The sequence below is a fragment of the Pelodiscus sinensis genome, chromosome 3 (genome assembly GCF_049634645.1).
Source record: "Pelodiscus sinensis isolate JC-2024 chromosome 3, ASM4963464v1, whole genome shotgun sequence".
NCBI classification, from domain to species: domain Eukaryota; kingdom Metazoa; phylum Chordata; order Testudines; family Trionychidae; genus Pelodiscus; species Pelodiscus sinensis.
In genome coordinates this window covers 60,071,256-60,091,165 of record NC_134713.1, presented here as the reverse complement: position 1 = coordinate 60,091,165, position 19,910 = coordinate 60,071,256, and the positions used below count along the sequence as shown (strand labels likewise).

The following is a 19,910-nucleotide window of genomic DNA, read 5'->3' as shown; positions in this document are numbered from 1 at the left end:
ACATGAAAACTGCATGATGTCCCCTCTCAGTCTTCTCTTTTCTAAACTAAACAAGCCCAATTCTTTCAGTCTTCCCTCATAGGCCATGTTTTCTAGACCTTTAATCATTTTTGTTGCTCTTTTCTGGACCTTCTCCAATTTCTCCACATCTTTCTTGAAATGTGGTGCCCAGATCAAGTCTCTTTGAATCCTTCTTTGGTATAGCCCCAGATTGGCCTTGTCTCTCCCTCTGACTGAAGCTCTCAACTATTAAGGAGATTTAGGGGCCAAGTGGGTGTACAAATATTCATAACTCCTTGCTAGTACAAATATTTGAGCTCAACCCTTTTTGAAACGAGTATAGAGGAGGAGGTTTGCCAAATGGTGTTAGTGATCTTTAACACTCTTTCATGCAGGACCAAAGCCACCCTAATGGGTGCTGAGAACCACACTACATCAAACAAGGCACCTTATGGATCATCTAGCTGCATGGAGCCCCTTGTTGGAGACAATCCTCCTTCAGGAGTTCCTGATGTGCCTTAGCATCATCTTGGAGAACTGGGTGAGGGGAACCCATAAACAACCTTGTCTGATGGTGGCAAGGAGGAAGCCAGTGCCATGGGATCTGCCCTATCCCCCAGAAAGGCAGTAGCTATTCCTCCAGGACATCATAAGCCTGGAATATCCTCTCCTGAATGGTCTGCTCCTATATAGGATGACAGCATGCAGTGGCTAATCGTCTCCCCAAGGCTCCCGATATCCACTGGGCAACCTGAGAAGGCTGGGCAAACCCTCTGAGATTTGAGGGTACCAAAGCGTCAGCCATTGTACCTGTGGCCAGAGGGCCAATTGCAGTGCTGAAGACAAAGGTGGTACTGTCAGTTTCAGAGCTTGCCCTGGTGCCAATTTTCCCCACATATAGTATGCTGGTTTTGCATATTTTAAGAAACTTTAAAATTACTGTAAAACTAAAAAAGCACAAGTTGAATTTAAAGAAAGGTGAAAACGGGACAGAGAAAAACTGTGAGGATTCTTAGGAGACATACAAGATTATACTAATGAATTCATCAGAAGAAAGTGGGTCAAATTTTTGAGAGAGCTTAGCAATGGTATAATTTGAAATCATTAAAGAAATTTCTCATCGAATGCAATACTAGCAGTATTGGGCCAATGCTGAATATTTTGGAAATTCCACGTTTTACACAAAATTAATACAGAAGAATGCAAAGGATATTAACAGATTACCTTTTTATCTTCCCATTCTTTGATGGAGCTGTTGTATCCACTTGGAAGCTGCACAGTACCATCTGTACCTGCAGACAACAGTGGAGGCTGAACTTTACTGAGAATCTTTGAGCAGAGCCTTAAGGAATCAGTTAGTTCGGACAAATGCAAAGTATGCAGATGACTTGTCAAAGCAGAAATCATTCTGAGCAACAACTGAGGCAGATGTTCTGTCTGAATCTCAATGTAGGTCTCCTAAATAAAAAAATTATAAAATTGAGAAAGTGTCTTACAAACTTCTCCCAAAGATATATTTACTATAGCTATACAGTAGAACCTAACAGTTACAAACACCTTGTAGGAATGGAGGTTGTTCGCAACTCTGAATATAATGTTGTGGTTGTGCTTTCCAAAGGGTACAACTGATCATTGACATAAGACAGCTCTGAAACTTCACTATGTATATGAAAGAAGCTGCTTTAAAATCATCTTTAAAAAAACAAGCACAGAAACAGTTTCCTTACCTTATCAAATCTTTTTTAAAACTTTTCCTTTTTTTAGTAGTTTACATTTAAAACAATACTGTGCTGTATTTGTTTTTGTTGTTGTTTGCTGCTGCCTGAGTGCGTACTTCTGGTTCCAAATGAGCTATGTAGTTAACTGGTCACTCTGATGTTCGTAACTCTGAGGTTCTATTATACAACTACCACATACAATTAATTTTATTCTAAGCTTCTTAACAATGCAAGTGACAAATAAAATATAGAAGTTCTCCAAATTGGATATTCTATTTATTAAATTTATAAGGGATAAAGGGAATTGTGTTTCAGTATATTTTTAATGATTGAATATGCTCAGCATTTTCATAATTCTAAATCTCCTTCATTTATTCTACAGATTACAACAAATTTCATAACATTGATAGGATTAAAAAATACCCCCAGTTTCTTTTGTATTTTAATTTTCTCAAAATACAAATTTAAAAGTGAAAAGTATCAATCATTAATAACTAAAGAAAAAACAGGCTGAATGCCATACCTGACACAGCACTCTCATACTTCTAGTAGGCTTTGAAATGAGAAAGCAAAAGAATTGAGGAGGGAAGACAGATATAGGAAAAACAGTTCTACTAGTCTTCATCAGATAAAGAAATGTCAATAGATAAAAGAATATCAATATCTTACTGTGACATTCAGAACGACTACTACTCAATGAATTTTTTATCTAAACTATTTATTACAGAAAACCACAAAGCAACAGGTTACATTTGTAACTAATAGAATATAAATATTAGAAAAGAAAAAGATAGGACAAAATTCAAAACAGAATCAGATGACAAACAAGCTAACAGAATTTGCAGGCTCATGAATCAGAAGAACATAAAGACTGATTTGTTTATATGATAAAATCCATCCAATACACTCAAAGGTATTTTCACTTGTTTTAAAGGAATCTACCAATATATGCTAAACTTGTAAACTAAGTTTGCTTTCAATAATGCTCTATAAATCAGAATACAAAAGTAGTTTTTTCATATCCCTACAACTAACGAAGAAAGGAATTCTTACCAAAGAAACTATATCCAACAAAAAATCCACAAGTAAGCAGAAATTGGTCAGGGACAGCTCAGATGACTCGTTACTAGCTACAGGCCCAGTCTGAAGTCTAGCATGAAGTGTCCTCCTATGAAATTAAAACATGTTATTGTTGTTTTTGTTTACATAGGACATGAGGACGTAACAAATTAATTCATAGGTGCATGTCAAGTATGCACCATAAGAACAAATGCCTTTTGTGGAAGTAGTTAGCAAAGAAAAAAATTAGTTGGCCCAGTTGATCCTTCTTAAAAAAATAAAAACATTCAAATCAGTTTATAGATGATCATACAATCCCTATCTATCAGAAATACAAAGGAAGTTACATACTTTGTGAAGGACAGCCACACTACTGTTTGACATGATCAACATCTCACATCTGATAAATTAAGCAAAACTGGACTACAGAAATTGTTTTGCTAAATCCATAACTAGTGAACTCTTCTGTGCATCAGTACTGAATCAAGGATGGAATTAAAGTGTAATATGCTGCTATGGGTACAGCCTTTGAATATGATCTAAAAGGAAGGTACCAACCAGCTGAGATTATTAAAGCTCACCAATGGATTTTTCACAAGAGTAGGAAGTTAATCTCAATGTTCTGATTATGTTTAAATCTGGTTTATTACAACTCCTAAATGTCTTATACCATCGATTGTCAACCTTTTTTTCATTTGCAGAGCCCTAAAATATTCTGAATAGTATTGTGGACTAGTGTTCCCTCTATGCTGAATGGCAGATTAATCAGCTCCGCTTAGTCAGTCAGCTTCCTGCAGGGAGCCCCTGAACCTCTGATTGGGTGGGGCTGATTAATCACCTGTGAAGCTGTGCTGCCACACACTTTAGAGGGAACACTGGAGTAGGCCCCTTTGGAAATCTTAGATATAGTCTCCCATGATTTGCAAACCACAGGTTGAAAAACACTGTCTTATACAGTTGCTTAATCTGTTGTGTCACATTGCTGAATGAAGTTTAAAAGAACACAAAAAACACCTAAATATCATATTGCAGTCTGAAAAAAATTGTAGCAGAGCAATATTTAAGATATTAATGGGGCAAAATATGTTTTTTCCAGTTCATTAAATTTGTGCATTTGGCAGCATTTATTAAATTGGTTTCAGTATCTTATCAACAATCAGTTTTGCTAGCATGATGACATCATTCTCATCCATGGCTCATGTGCCTTATGTGAGCGAGCTTCTCCAGGACTTGAAAGAGGCAGCAGCAGCAATGCTGAAATAAATCAGAAAAAGGCAGAATGCAGGTATAGGAGCAAGGTGGAAAGAGAAAGGTAAGACAGCATTGTAGCCAGGCAGCCCCCCCCATCTCAAACAATCTTGCTTGCCCTCTGAGATGTCTGTATACAGAGCAGAGAAGGAACAATAAGATCAGCATAGCCATTAAGCTTTGATCTGCTTTGACCAGGATATGCAAGTTTCTGACTCTGAGTAACGATTAAGGAAATAAGCTAAGCTCGAGGCTGCAAGAAGTGTCAGGCTGGCACCTATGTTGATTCGAACACACACAGTCCCTGGGAGAAGAATTTCCCACTGAGAAAACAATGTCCCGTACTTCCAATTTAATCATCTCAATTCTCTCTTACAAGTGTAAATTAAGTTCACAACTCCCTTGTAAGAACTGGTCTCACAGCAGACAGACCAGCATCAATTGGCATTACAGATAAGAAAGAGAAATATGTGACCCCATGAGTATAAAAGATAGGTCCAGCACACACTCACTTTGAGTGCCATTCTACCCTCTACCTGCTGGTCGGGTTAGGTGTTTGACCTCCCGAGGTTCTATGGGGACGCCCACCTCGTATTTTCGTCTTTCCTAGGAATTGAGGGACCGGCCCTGGCCTGACATGCTGGAGTCGAGAGGCACAGAAGGGGGTAAAAATTGTACCTGGATGTGGTCCTCTGTCTTAAGTGTGCACATAGAAAGAGTAAGCTGTTACTTGGTACCATTATTTCTATTTTTCTATCTTTATCTTCTTTGTAACCATTTTTAAGATCTATATTTTGCTAGTAGTTAAGAAATAGAACAATAGCCATTGCAACCATATGATTTATAAGCTTCCTCAAATAAACCTGTAACTGTTTAAGCTTTAACCTGACTCCTTCAGTTGCTGTAACAGAACCAAGCACAATTTAAAAGAACTTCAGCCGGTCTTAAGGGACAGATATAGGGAGCCCTGACCGTCGGCTGACAAGCATTGACACAGGTATGCTTCTGGTGTTGCCCTCTTATAATCATCATCATGCGAGCAGAAAAATCCTTATAAAAACAGTATTCTTTTCAATAAATGGACAAGCTGTTTAAAAAGTGTTCTATTACAAATATGCTTTAATTTAAATTATTCTACTTCAAAATAATTAAGATAAACAGTACCTCTTTAACAGTTGTTGAAACCCTCCCTCTTGCATAGCCCCCCAGGCTCCTGCCCTTCCCTCCTCACATTCCCAAGGCCATGCCCTGACTCCTGAAACCCACACACTGACAGCCCCCTGCCCTGAAGGACCCAGGCAATGTAAGGTAAGTCTTATAGTTTATATATATTTTAAGTTTGTTTATTGAATGTTGTAGTAATCTGTGCTGGGACTTTCCTTTATTCGGCTCTGGTGAGGCCACATCTGGAGTATTGTGTCCAATTTTGGGGACCCTCCCAAAATAGAAAGGATGTGGACACACTGGAGAGGGTCCAGCAGAGGGCAACCAAAATGATTAGGGTACTGGAGCACATGACCTATAAGGAGACACTGAGGGAGTTGGGTCTGTTTAGTCTGCAGAAGAGAAGAGTGAGGGGGGATTTGATAGCAGTCTTCAACTTCCTGAAGGGAGGTTCCAAAGAGAAAGGAGAAAGGCTGTTCACGGTACTGATGGATGGCAGAATGAGGAGCAATGGTCTCAAGTTACAGTGGGAGAGGTCTAGGTTGGATATTAGGAAAAACTTTTTCACTAGGAGGGTGGTGAAGCACTGGAATGGGTACCTAGGGCGGTGGAGGAATCTTCATCCCTAGAAGTTTTTAAATCTTGGCTTGACAAAGCCCTGGTTGGGTTGATTTAGTTGGGATTGGTCCTGCCTTGGGCAAGGAGCTGGACTTGATGACCTCCTGAGGTCTCTTCCAGCTCTATGATTCTATGACTCTAAAATGTATTTTCAATTGATTACTCATATCTGTTCGAGCATAATGCTTCATAATGAGAGACATAAGAGCTCAGTCTGTTTAGTTTATCAAAAAAAGAAGACTTGATGACTTGATTACAGTGTATAAGTAACTTCACAGGGAGAAAATAATAGGTGCTAATAAAGGCTCTATAATCTAGTGCAAAAAGCAAAACAAGAACCAGTTACTGAAATATGAAGCCACATAAAGTCAAATTAGAAGTAAAGCACAATTTTACACAATGAGAGCGATTAACCATCAGCACAAACTAGCAACAGACATGGTGGATTCTCCATCTCTTGAGATCTTCAAATCAAGAGTATAATGCCGTTCTTGAAAATATGTTCTACCTCAAACACAAGTGATTTGGGTCAATATAAGAGCAACTGGGTGAAATATAATTGAATGTAATATACAAGTAGTCAGACTAGGTCCCTTTCATGATTAATTTAGGTGACAATTAAATACAGGTCTTGTCACTGGAGAAATATCATCTATAGGTAAGTAAACTGCTCTCCTACACATCCCAGCAGATCATGTGCTGAATACATTCACACATTAACAAACACAGCAGCTCTTGCATAGGTCATCCAGACATTGTTGCAACAATTAACTATGTATAGCAAGGGTGGGAAAAAGGGCCTCCACGGGCTGGATTCAGCCCACCAAGCACGTTGATCTGGCCTGCGGATGACTTACTGCTCTCCTGCCCCCAGGCCAATCAGAGCCTGGGAACAGGGGAGCACGCAAAGGCGTGCAGTGCTTAAGAGTCAACCGCCAGGGCACATTGCAGGACGGGGGCAGGGAGCGAGAGACTTTGCATGCTTTCCCCACCGTGCCGCGCACCCCTTGCAGGACAGAGGTGGGGTGGGGGAGACTTTGTGCGTTCCCCTGGTCCCCAGGGCCTGATTGACCTGGGAACAAGGAGAACATGTAATGTCTCCTTCCACTCTGCAAAGGGCATGCAGTGTTTAGAGTCAACCACCAGCTGCTGCTCAGCTGGCAGTTGACTCTAAGCAAGGCACCTCATTGCAGGGCAGTGGGGAAGGAGTGAGAGATTTCCCAATCTCCCCCTGTCTCTGGTCTCTAATTAATAAGGGGCGGGAGGAGCACACAAAGTCTCCTCCCACCAACATGGGCTCAGGTGTCTAGAAGGAACCACCAGCTATTTAGAACAACTGGCAGTTCTCTCTGGAGAGGGAAATGGCAAACATTTCACACGCTCCCTTTACCCCCAGGCCAATCAGGGTCTGTGGGTGGGGAAGCATGGAAGTGTCTTGACGCCTCCCCTTCCGCCCAAGGCCTCGACCCTTCCAGGCAGCCGTAGGCCATTTCAAAAATTTCTGAAGTGCCCCCATTTAAAATTATTTCCCACCCCTTATGTATAGGCAAATTCACATTTCCCTCTCACTTGGTGGTAACCTGTTTTCTTTCATTCAGAAATTCAGAAACTGCTTAATACACAACAAAATGGAAGAAATCCCCCAAAGCAAATATTACCAAATAGTACCTACAATAATTTGTTTTCAAGAAACTCATAATTTTGAGGAAGTAGTTATTATTATTATTATTATGTGCTTCAGACTGGCACTTTTATCTATGGAGCTCTCTTCTGAAATCCATAGATTTCTTCTAATTAAAATTTCTATTGCAGAAAAAAATAGCTTCCCGCGCAGAGTAACGTTACATAGGTGAAATTTAATACCATTTATCAATAGTAACTTATATGCATATGTTTATCCTTGAAGGTCTCTCAAAGCTCCTTTAGCCATAATTCTGAGTAGGTGGAGGTAGCATTGCCTTGAAAGGATATGAAGGACCAGTGAAAATACCTACTAATTTTCTAAATGTTTTGAAAACTGAACAAGGACCATGATTCAGAGCCTAAAGAGAGGAATACCCATGAGGAATAATCTCTCCAGATATGATGACAGTATTTTCTGAATCCCAGATCTGTACATTACAAATTGAGCCTCTCTAATCTGGCCCTCTCTGGTCCGTTAACATGTTTGATTTGGCATGATTTTAGTTAGCCAGATGTTCACTTATCCTGGCTGTTGCCAAGTTTCTCAAGGTCCTATAATGTTTGTTTACAGCAATCAGTCCTGGCTCTTAGTGTTCTAAACTGTTATTTTGCTCTATTTTACTCCTAAATGCCTTTTAAGAGCCCAGTAATCCCTGGAAGTGTTGGTAATGCTGCTAGACTATATTGACCTCCCACGAGTCAGTAAATTCTCTGGTTTGGCACTGATCAGGTGCAAGGGTGATGGACTAGAGAATTTCATCCTGTATTTAAAAGAAAGGGAAAGAATCCAAGCACTGTAAGCACAAATGTACAGCTTTTCCTAACTATGCAGATCATTGATCAGAAGAAACACTTTTTAAAATCTTTTTGAGGCACAAGCTGAGACACCCAATAAGACCCAACAACATATACAAAAAGCATTCTTCTTCCTAATCCAGTCAAGTATATCATATGCTACATATAATAAATGTATAGGATTCCTTGATTACACAGATAATAAGTATGAATCAATCTACCGAAAACGTTTTCCTAACACTTCTTCCAAAGGAATTTACCTATTCATGAAGAAGAAGCAGTAAAAGAAGACAGGATCTCCAAAGATTTCTCTTACTAAAATCAAATTATCTATAGCTTGATTTATTCCCAGATCAAGAAAGGGAACTACAAACAATCTGAATCTGAGAAATCAGGCCTAGTCTATACTTTAAAGTTTTACTGGTTTAACTACTTCAGTTACTGTGTGGGATTTTTTTAAAAACAGAAATAGTTATACTAGTAAAAGCCTAGTGCAGACACTGTTTTATAAGGATAAAAGAGATTTATATTGATATATTTACTACCCTGTCCATGCAGGAGTAGCTATTCTAGAACAAACCACCTTTATACTGATATAACAGCATATATACAAGGAGTGCTGCATTGGTTTAACTATACACTATAGTTAAATCAATACAAATTTCTAGTGTACCTTTAAAGGTGTAATACCATAATTAGGACATCTTGTCCAACACCCTGTCTATACACAAATAAAAAAATGTAAAGCCAACTCCATTTTTACTTTTACAGCAATTAAATTTAACTCACCTACAACATTCTTCAAACCAACGAGCAATGTAATCCCACATATAGTAAGGCTCAAAGGAATTAAAGAGAAGATTGGCAGTTTTAATCAGCTCTGCAGTTTTCTTATTTTCCCTCAATTTGCTAAAAAAAAATAAAAATTAACAAGTAGTAGTACAATTAATATATATTAAAGTGTTATGCAAAGGCATATAACTCTGAGTTTATGAACTGCAGTGCTGATATTAACACACTGGTTCCCTCCCATTCTCTTTGGGGCAGCTCTTCAGCTGGACATATAGACCATATCCTTGCACAGTTGCCATACTTCTTGCCCATCCCATTCTGTGGCCAATCTTTTCCCCTTTTTTATGTATTTTTACTGTATCTGGTTTCCAAACTACATTCTTATTCTTTATTTTATTTTTCTTCCCCTTCCCTGTCCTCCAATATTTCCCTCTTTGTCTCAATTCAACTGTCATTGGCTGCCTCCTTCTCTGACTCCACTTTCACAGTCTCTCTCCTCCCTTGGTTTTGCTCTCCCCTTTTCTCTTCCCTGATGGCTTCTCTTTCTTTGCCACCCCCAAAAGACAGAATAACCTGTACTGGATCTATCTGGTTGCTTCTTTTTGTGTACAGAGCAGATTAGAAGCTCTCTAACCGTCTGCTTGTGCAGTCTTCCAACTTCTGTTACTTCTTTGATGCAGTTTCTCTTCAGGTTTCCAATTACAAGTGGCATAAGGGGAGCCCACAGGCTGCTCCCTAGCTTGAGCCATATCTGGGAAGTGATTCTGCAATGGAGGCAGGACTGAGGCACTTTCCTCACTCATACCATATTCCTCTTTCTGCTGGCATCTCACATAATTCCCTTCTTTCCCCACAACGGCTATTCTTATGAATACCAAACACAGGAAAGGGAAAGCTCTCAGAACTCTCTTCCTGACTCTCCACAACACACAGAATTCACAAAGAGTTTTGCAGTAAATGCATATTTGCAGCATACTATTGCGAAATAAAGTGACTGACACCGATACGTTTTTAGCATTGTAAATGCCATTTAAAAATATAACCATTATGTCCTAAAGAAAAGCTTTAATTAAGATCCATGGGAGCTTTGCCTTTTCTTGCAGAGGATCAGGTTCCTAGACACTGCTACATGTTTAGCATGCGTTCAGCAGTAAATAGTATTTAATTTCTACCATTTATTAAAACATACAGTATTTTATCTGAAAGAGGAAGCATACGTTATATTCTTTTCCTTGTATTTTACCTGCTTAGCTGTGTGTGGTCTTTGCTGAAGGAAGGTTCCACCTGAAGATCAAGCTCAGCTTTGCACTGTGTATATAATGTTCTGAATACTTCAATCAATACATCTTCTAAGATTACAGGCCCTAAAATGAGCATGAGAAAGAGCTGCAATGACAACCTTGTAAAATTAAGGACATTGCAATTATCAGTATTTGAACCCTAATCAAATCATTAGTGTCTACAGTTTAATTTACTAAAGCCACAAAATCACTTATATTTAGATAACTTACAAAGATGAACAGACTCCCACTTACACTTTGTGCATTCTTATGCATAGTAGAATTTAAAACTATACATATTTTATACAATAATATACTGTTCAATAGGATGTGCCGGAAATTATCCATGTGAATCCTAATGAGTAAAATTTCTCTCATAAAGCTAAATCTTGATACCTCATGATGAAAATTTACCTGAGAGTGTAAGTAATAAATTAGAAGTAAAATATTTTGAGCATCTTTATTCTGATTCAGTTGGAGTGGATTCTCCTCCATTTCTGGATACAAGTGTACAAGACCATATGCATCAAACTCGCACTAGATTCCAACAAACTCCTAATGTTTAAGAAAAGCACCTGACTTTGAAATGAGTTGTAATAGTTCACAAAATGATGGGTCTTCAGAGAAAGACAGCTTTTTGTGTTTTCTCTGTCTCATTTTGCTCCCACTAGTGGGATCACCATATCTGACTTCTGGAAGCACAGAGTCTATGTTGAAGCTGCCAAACTAATTTGCCAACACGAGCCTCACATTTGTGCTCACTTCACTAAAACTAAATGTATGTAGTGTCAATAAGATTTAAACTGCCTGGCTCAGAAATTACAAATGACCGAAAAGCCAAATTATATAATAAAAATAGTTACTTTTTTATTTTTTCCTCTGTCATTCATGATTTCTGAGATAGACATTTTAAGTTTTACTGACACTGCATATGTTAAGATTTAGTGAAGTAAGAGCAGCTGTGTGGATTATGATTGTAAATACAGTAAACTACCGATAATCCGGCACCTTTAGGACCCAGGAGGTGCCGGATTATCAGATATGCCGGACTACCAGAAGGGGGGGCTATGAGGGGTCTGGAGTGGGGTGGGAGGGGATGCCACCCCAGACCCCTCATAGCCCCCACTTACGATAGTCCAGCTCTGCCCCAGGTGTCCCTGATTCAGCTGCTGCTGGTCAGTTTCAGCAGCAGCTGAATCAGGGATGCCTGCAATAGAGCAGCTGGGGTGCTGCCGGATTGGTCCCGCAGCGCCGAGGGGCGGCGCTATGGCACCAACCCAGCAGCACTCCAGCTGCTCTTGGGGACGCCTGGGACAGAGCAGCTGGGGTACTGCCCGGTTGGTCCCGTAGCGCTGCTCCTTGGGGCTGCGGGACCAACCCGGCAGCACCCCAGCTGCTCTTGGGGACGCCTGGGGCAGAGCAGCTGGAGTGCTGCCGGGTTGGTCCTGCAGCGCCGAGGGGCGGTGCTATGAGACCAACCCCGCAGCACCCCAGCTGCTCTGCCCCAGGCATCCGGATTCAGCCTGCTGGTGAAACTGACGCTGCTGGTCAGTTTCAGCAGCAGCTGAATCCCAACACCCAGGGCAAAGCAGCTGCGGTGCTGCCGGGTTGGTCCCATAGTGCCGCCCCTCAGCGATGCGGGACCAACCCGGCAGCACCCCAGCTGCTCTGCCCCAGGGGTCCCCGATTCAGCCGCTGCTGAAACAGATCAGCGGCTGATTCCAGGAAGTCCCGGGCAGAGCTTTGGCGCTGCGGGACCAACCAGGCAGTACTCCAGCTGCTCTGCCCCAGGCGTCCCCAAGAGCAGCTGGGGTGCTGCCGCCGGGTTGGTCCCGCAGCCCCGAGGGGCAGCGCTACGGGACCAACCCGGCAGCACCCCAGCTGCTCTGCTCCCGGCTTCCCCGATTCAGCTACCGGTCAGTTTCAGCAGCAGCTGAATGGGAGAAGCCTGTCCAGCTGTCCCAGCACTTCCGGGTTCCTGATGGTGCCGGGCCATCAGGAGTCCTGGAGCATTGGATGCCGGACTAATGGAGTTTTACTGTACTAAGGAATTTAATTAGTCATTTAATGAAATTACTATATCCTTTAAAATCCAAACAATTCTTAATGACAAGCTCTTCCATGAAGTGGTAAAAAAGTGATATATGTTTAATATAATTTCAAAACATGTGTGTTGGGATAATGAGAAAGGGAACTTAGGACCAATGAACAGTATTTACCGATATATCTTTCACATTTCTCTAACAATATGATGGCTATGTTTTGGGGTTTTTTTTACACAAACTACTTTGGAAAGATCAATTTTGGGTCCTAAACTGCTTCTCAGTATTACTTTAATGTCAGATTTACTGCATGCAGTAGAACAATTAGTTTTTTTTGGAAAGTAATAAAATAGTAAGTGATTAGATTGGAAGGCACTAGATAGTTCAACCCTACCATCTACTTACTGCATATTTCTTTTTGTCAAGTGAACACTAGAGCATACCTACAACTTTGTAAATATCCTTGGCTTAAGAATGTTACCCAGAGCATTGCTTTATAAGCTAGTCAAACAAAATAATTGTATTTAAGGCTAGAATATACAAGAAATACCTAATTCGGGTTTATCCAGTAAACTGATAAGAATTCGAAAAGGCTTTAGGTCCTGCATCAGTGTGCTCTCTTCTCCATGTCCATTAACTTGCAAGATTCCCACCATGGCCTATAGAAACATACATAGATGAGAAAAATCAAGGAGAGTAGATTCTGAAAGCAAGCAATTATGAAAACAGGTAAAATGGAGAATTACAGTGTAGGAGACCCTGTTTTCCTATATGCAGCTCATTCTCCATACCTAGGCATTCCCCGTAAGGCCTGACATCACATTCTATTCTATAGAAGTGAAATATATTCTAATACTGTATTTGTAGAAGAGTGAGGAATGTAGGCCTGACACATAGTAGTAGTTATATAGGTTCCATTTTATAACTTTGCTTTATACAGTTATATGCATTGTTTCAAAAGCTTTGTTTTATAGTAACTGCTAGGTATTAAAATACACAGGAATGGATTTTAAGATGTAGACCATAACTTTATTAATTTAACAATAGGCAAGGGTGCTATGTACCCACTCCCTCTCATATACATGTACTTAATTGGGCCCAGGGCTGGGCTCCTTCCATGTAACCAATAATTCAAGGTCAATCCAGTTCAGACTGCCAGTAGGGTTCTGCTCACTTATGAATTATCTTGCCTTCCCCCTCCCCAGAAAGGAGGGAGGAAGAGGGGGCCTCAAACTCAGAAGACTTACAAATCTCCCCTTTTTTACAAGCAAACAAACCAGCCAAATCCCAAGTCTAATCACATCTGAGAGCTGGCTCTTTTAGACTTAATTTGTTAGGCACACCAGCCAAGACAAGCTGAGATGACCTAACCCGTTCTATTTTAACTCCTAATGTTTTCCTGTTTTTATTCCTTTAACCTAACTGTGCCTCCAATATATTGTGAAGAAGGCAAAAAACACACTAGACTCTCACCAACGAAGCAAATGAGAAACATTCCTTCCTGATCCCCAGAACTGGTGGTCAGTCTGTCCCACATCAACCTTCAAACACATCTCCATATACCTTAACTACTAGAAGAGAGGATGAGACCATTATCGAGGCAAGACTGCCTCCCCGATGCCTAGGAAGGCTTTAAGTGGGGGGCAAAAGGTTATGAGGACAACTACCTCCACCACTACCCTCCAGTGAGCTGGCCAGTAAGTGGCACAAAAGCTTCCTTCCTTCCACCCCAGCACATTCCTGTGTGTACCAGAGACCGGGGAAGGGCTCTCCCTTCTCCCTTTGTGGGGTCTGGTCATCCTCTGATATAATCACTAAACTCCCTCTCCACCACCACTGATATGGGGGGAGGTGCATTTTCATGAATGGGGGCCTATCCAAATTTGTTCTGTAGATAAAAAGACTTCAGTCTGCTGAACTGTCAATTAAGTATCTTCCAAAAGTGCTACTCTGGCTAATGGAGAGGAAGTAGTACAGCAGAGATGGGATTAAAATACTTCCTTACAACATTATTAGTTTTAAAGAAGAGAGTTGCAAGCCAATGTTCACACTAAGCTTTTCATCAAAATCTAAGAGTTCTAGAAGAACTACTTTTTTTACAGACAAGGATATGATACTACATAAAGGAAGAGCTTACTAAGATTTCCTTAAAACATACACATTACATGAATAAATACCATGTAAAAATCACTATACATACCTGAACTAACATTTCCTTAGAAAAGGTATTGAAATAGTAAGTGGCATGTTCCTCAGGATTGCTATGTCTTGTGCTTCTAGGTCCTACAATAGCACCATTATTATCAAAACCTTCAAGCAAAGAAAAGACATAACAAATAAATATTTACCTTTTAATGTTTTATTCTTCAATATTTTAAACAATGGATCAACACATTGCACTGATAACTTACCAAATCGTAGTCCAAGTAAGGTCGGCAAGAGAAAGACCATTTTACAAAGTTTAATAAAAGAAACTATTTAAATGGAACAAAGTATTTAAGCACAGTAAAGTGCACTCTGGAGTTTTAGTTTTAATTTAACACACCAACAGATAGTTATATTACTTTTTGCAAGAAAAATTTATTGTAAAAAATGCAATGTGTTGTACAGTATGTTTCTTAAAAGTCAATGTACTGTAACAGTAGAAACAAAAATTACAAAGAACCCTAGTTAATGCTACTGAGCTCTGAATAGCAGATTTTAAACAGAGGACCACAGAGACCAAAACCATTGAAGCTATTGACCTAATGTTATTCTAAATTATTTATTCAAATAAAAAGAATAACCAAGCTTTCTAATAAATCATTTACAAAAGATTCTTACATTAAGTAAACCAACTTGAACATTGAAAAAATATGTTAAAGAACTATCTAGTTTCTAAAATATAAACTTTTCTTACAGCAATTAAACATTTTCCTGATAAGGTTTACAAAAAACAAGGTACTGAAAAAAATCAAATTTCTTCTGAAGCAGTTTTCATATTTTCTGTTCGAGAACGATAAAAAAATAGAAGAAAAAATAGAGGGGATGCCTGTCATTTACTTTCAACTGAAAATAAACTTTTAGTATAAGGGACATCTATGAATAGCTGACTTGAATCTAAAAAGATTTAGTAAATGTTTTGTTTCTACTGAGTTTTCATAAAAATCCATTATGACAGAAGAATAATGAGGAGTAACTGAAAGGACATGTAAGCAGTATACTATCAAAATTTTGACCTAAAAGAGCTTCACTGCTTAATTAAGAGTGCTTTTATATTTACAGTAGAATCTTCATTAGAAATATAGAGCAACACAATGCTGATTTACTCAAAGAAAAATATTATAATAAAAACATAGATCAATTAAATAGAAAATAAATGATATAATTGTGCATACTATAAGATATGCCTAATCAAATTGGTGCTAATTCAGCAACACTTGTACATGCTAAAGTATGCAGCTATTCCATTTACTGAAATCTCATTGACTTAACTGGAAATTGCACACATGGAATAGCTGTGGACTCTGCCATCCATAATTTTAAGAAAATAGTTACATCGTGAGTTAGAGAAAGATGCATCAGATGTTGTTCACAACATTCTTTGCAGAAGTTTCAAATTCTAGTTTATAGAAAAAAGGTTAGTTATTTAGATTTAATCTTAATTTGGTATTTTAAATTTATTAAATGAAATTTCCTTTTGTTTGGAAAAATTAGGGAAATATACATTGATATTTATATAAATGTCTATCTCTTGTTTTCCTGTAGAAGACAAGAAGTAGTTTGAAAGCTCATAAAAGAGGCTTTGAACTGTGAAATATATATGAAAATAAAGTTTTTCATTTAAGCTGGAATTTTTGATCCTCCTGTTGAATGAACCCATCTGGAAGAATATGGCATGCATTTAATCAGCAGTATTAAAAAAATAAGGATATAACAAATTCTATTGTGAGTAAATATTGGTTTAATAGTCAAAGGTTTTTTAAACTGATTATAACACACATTTTCTATAGCTCTTCATTAATTATTTTTCTGGCCAACTGGCATTATATCCTCATGAAAACCATTATGCAACGTGACCCTAAGCATCCATAATGTATCACTAGTTTCACCAATGGAGACATATTTAGCCTATTTTGGACAGCTATCCTGCAGCTAAGAAATGCTAATTTAGATCACAATCCTGTACATATTTACATACCTAAAGTTAAGAAGATATATTAACTCCCTGCTTCCACAATCCTGATATAATATTTTATTTTCAAATGTATTTCAATATATTATTGATTCCCTCCATCCTACCTGCCCCTTCCAGCTTCAAATGTAACTTACACTCACTTATGTCTTGTCTTAATTTAGACTTTAACTTGCTAGGGCTGGGGACTGTCTTTTAACATATACTGATCCTGTCACAATGGACCCCACTCTTAATTAGAGCCTACAGGTTCTACACTATAGATAATATAGAAATAATTTATATATAGCAAGGAACAATCATGGACTCTTTCACATGATTGTGCTGATGAAAAGCTAGCAGTTTCCTTATAGGTCACTTTTTAATAAAATCAAAATCTGCTACTCAACTTTCTCAAGAGTTTTTCTTTGCATGACCTAACACACACATCACTTCAACACAGTTGCCATTAATATAGCATGACTGATTTTTACTTATAAACAATCATACATAAGATTTCACTATTACTAGTACCTGATACTATTTTTACCAAGTACATTCCTTTCTCTGCCATTACATAGATAATTATCAAATGCAGTACAAACTTACCTAGCAGCCACGCATAAAGCCTTCGATTCAGTGACATATCTCGGCGTAGTACTACATGAAGGGCTGCTGACAAAATTCTGATCATGTCTGGGCGGGTTGCCTGGAGGAATTAGGAACATTACTTAGTTAATCACAGAAAATGACCTCTGCAGCCGGCTACTGGATAAGTGATCACTGAATAAAAATTATTTAATTTCCTGAAATCTCTGAATTCGTAGCACAAAGTTCAGAGCCATAGGAAATCAAAAAAAGTGACATTATTATTTTGAACAGCCACTTACTAAAGTGCTGCATAACATTGAAACTATAGTAGAAAATTGCTGCTTTTATTAACAGTCCATCATCTTGCTACAATGTATTTCATTTTGTTTATCAAGTGGAAGGCACAGAAGCAAACTGATTAAAATGCAATAAAAATCCCCAAAAGATACAGTCTTCAATAATTTTCTTCCCTTTGACTAGTATTTAAAGAATTCTAGCTTACATGAACGTTAGTGCTCAAGAAAAAGCTATCTATGTCAGGGCTACTCAACCCTGCAGCCCACAGCCTATTTGTTTCATGCCAGTGGTGCGGTTTGGGTTTATACAGGGCTCAACATGCGGCCTGCGGGTGGGATCCTTTGAATATGGCCTTCACTGGGAACACGCTCCACAACAGCAAGGCATCTCCCAGGCAGGGCGAGCATTGAAAGATGCAAGTGGATGGGCTGGCTGGCTCAGATGGGAACAGAGTGTTGGGATTTCTAGCCCCCAGGGAGGAGGTGCCAGGAGTGCCAGGGCAATGTGGGAAGTGCTTTGTACTCATGCTCGTCAGTGTGAAAGAAGTTATTTGCATATATATTTGCATGTGCATGCAACCACACTTAAGTTGCAGCCCTCAGCTGTGAATATCATTGTGGCCCCTAGGGCTTCCAAAGTTGAGTAGCCCTAATCTATGTATTACCTGACGAAATCTGGGTTCCAACCAACCACAATGTTTCAGATCAAAGTATGGGGTTTTTTTTAGTTTTTCAATTTGTTCCAAGTTGATCATATTATTTCAGTCAACTCAAAATTAAAATATTTTTATTATTTTCATTTTGATTTACCTGTTTTCTAGAGGGGATTTGTACACTTTTGGGGGATATTAGATCTTGGAAATTGGCTAAATTAACATTTGAAATACCTTTTTGAAACAAAAAGTCAAAACAAATAGTGCACAAATTTTTTTCTGCTTAATTCAACCCAAATTTGGAAATAATTTTTTAAAAATGCACATTTGTAAAAACAAATCTATTCAGAAAAAAACAGCTTCAGTGCCATCTTAACCCTGAACTGCCTTTAGGAGTGAAGGAGTAGTTCTGCCTTCATGCATGCTCAGTTACTTATCTCCCTTAAAAGTGCTCATCAGGAGTGCCCAGGAAGGTATTTTTACTTAAAAACACAACAAAGCAACTGTTCTCTAGAAATGGAATTGCGACTACAAAATCATTTGATGACAGTGGCTAATTACCAGTAAGCACTAAATTTCAGTCACTACTGAACTGGGCTGCAGTTTTCAAGTGATATAGAAGATGAATTACAGTAAAACTCCAAAGGTCCGGCATCTGATGGTCCGGTACTCCTGATGGTCTGGCACCATCAGGAACCCGGAAGTGCTCTGGGCAGCCGGACCATTGGAGCTGCTCTGACCCCAGGTTCCCTGATTCAGCCGCTGCTAAAACTGACCAGCGGCTGAATCAGGACGCCTAAGGCAGAGCAGCTGGGGCGCTGCCGGGTTGGTCCCATAGTGCTGCCCCTCGGGGCTGCAGGGCCCAACCCGGCAGCGCCCCAGCTGTCCCCCATTCAGCCGCTGCTGAAACTGACCAGCGGCTGACTCCAGGAAGCCTGAGGCAGAGCTGCTCTGCCCCGGGCTTCCTGGAATCAGCCCTGATAAGTTTCAGCAGCGGCTGACTTGGAGACACCTGGGGCAGAGCAGCTGAGGTGCTGCCGGGTTGGTCCAGTAGCACCGCTCCTCGGCGCTGTGGGTCCAACCTGGCAGCCCCCCAGCTGCTCTGCCCCAGGCGTCCTGATTCAGCCGCTGCTGAAACTGACCAGCGGCTGACTCTAGGAAGCCCGGGGCAGAGCAGCTGGGGTGCTGCCGGGTTGGTCTCACCGCGCCAAGGGTCGGCACTACCGGACCAACCCGGCAGCACTCCAGATGCCCTGCTGCAGGCGTCCCCAATTCAGCCGCGGTTGAAACTGACCAGCAGCGGCTGAATCAGGGACGCCTGGGGCAGAGCCGGACTATCGGAAGGGTGGGGGCTATGAGGGGTCTGGGGCGGCATCTCCCCCCACCCCACCCCAGACCCCTCATAGCCTCCCCTTCCGATAGTTCGGCAAATCTGATAATCCGGCACCCCCTTGGTCCTAAAGGTGCCGGATTATCTAAAGTTTACTGTAGTTCCTTCTATTACAAATTCCTTAGGATGTCTAAATATTCCCAATCTCTTCATTTTTAATTCTCCAATACTCAGAATCGTTCACTCTGCTAAAAGGATCAACTCAACAATTTTACAATACTGAGGACTTAAAAACTCACAAATTAGTACATAACTTGTTTTCAAAACAATTAGAAATTGTGTGTGGGAATTTCTAATACAGAAGATCCCAGTTCTAACATAAAAAGTGTATATAAATAATAAATGTCTTCTTTTATATTTACTCTGTATACAATAAAATATCAACATATTAATCACTATGAGCATAAGATAAGGATCACTGTATGCCA

At 39.8% G+C, this 19,910-nt stretch overlaps 1 protein-coding gene across 4 annotated transcripts in view; it reads right to left on the bottom strand.

Moving 5' to 3' along the window:
- Nucleotides 1–19,910, bottom strand: part of DOP1A (DOP1 leucine zipper like protein A) — a 111,228-nt gene that overhangs the window by 54,007 nt on the left and 37,311 nt on the right. For all 4 annotated transcript variants that reach the window (XR_012902590.1, XM_014569949.3, XM_075923817.1 and 1 more), the window contains 7 exons: nucleotides 17,162–17,261; nucleotides 14,600–14,709; nucleotides 12,950–13,058; nucleotides 10,321–10,441; nucleotides 9,075–9,194; nucleotides 2,772–2,886; nucleotides 1,225–1,458 (listed from right to left, as the gene is read on the bottom strand). Coding sequence is in view for 3 of the 4 variants with exons in the window: in XM_014569949.3 (XP_014425435.2) it covers nucleotides 1,225–1,458; nucleotides 2,772–2,886; nucleotides 9,075–9,194; nucleotides 10,321–10,441; nucleotides 12,950–13,058; nucleotides 14,600–14,709; nucleotides 17,162–17,261 (909 nt within the window). In the remaining variant the exon portion in view is untranslated. The remainder of the gene's footprint in view (nucleotides 1–1,224; nucleotides 1,459–2,771; nucleotides 2,887–9,074; nucleotides 9,195–10,320; nucleotides 10,442–12,949; nucleotides 13,059–14,599; nucleotides 14,710–17,161; nucleotides 17,262–19,910) is intronic.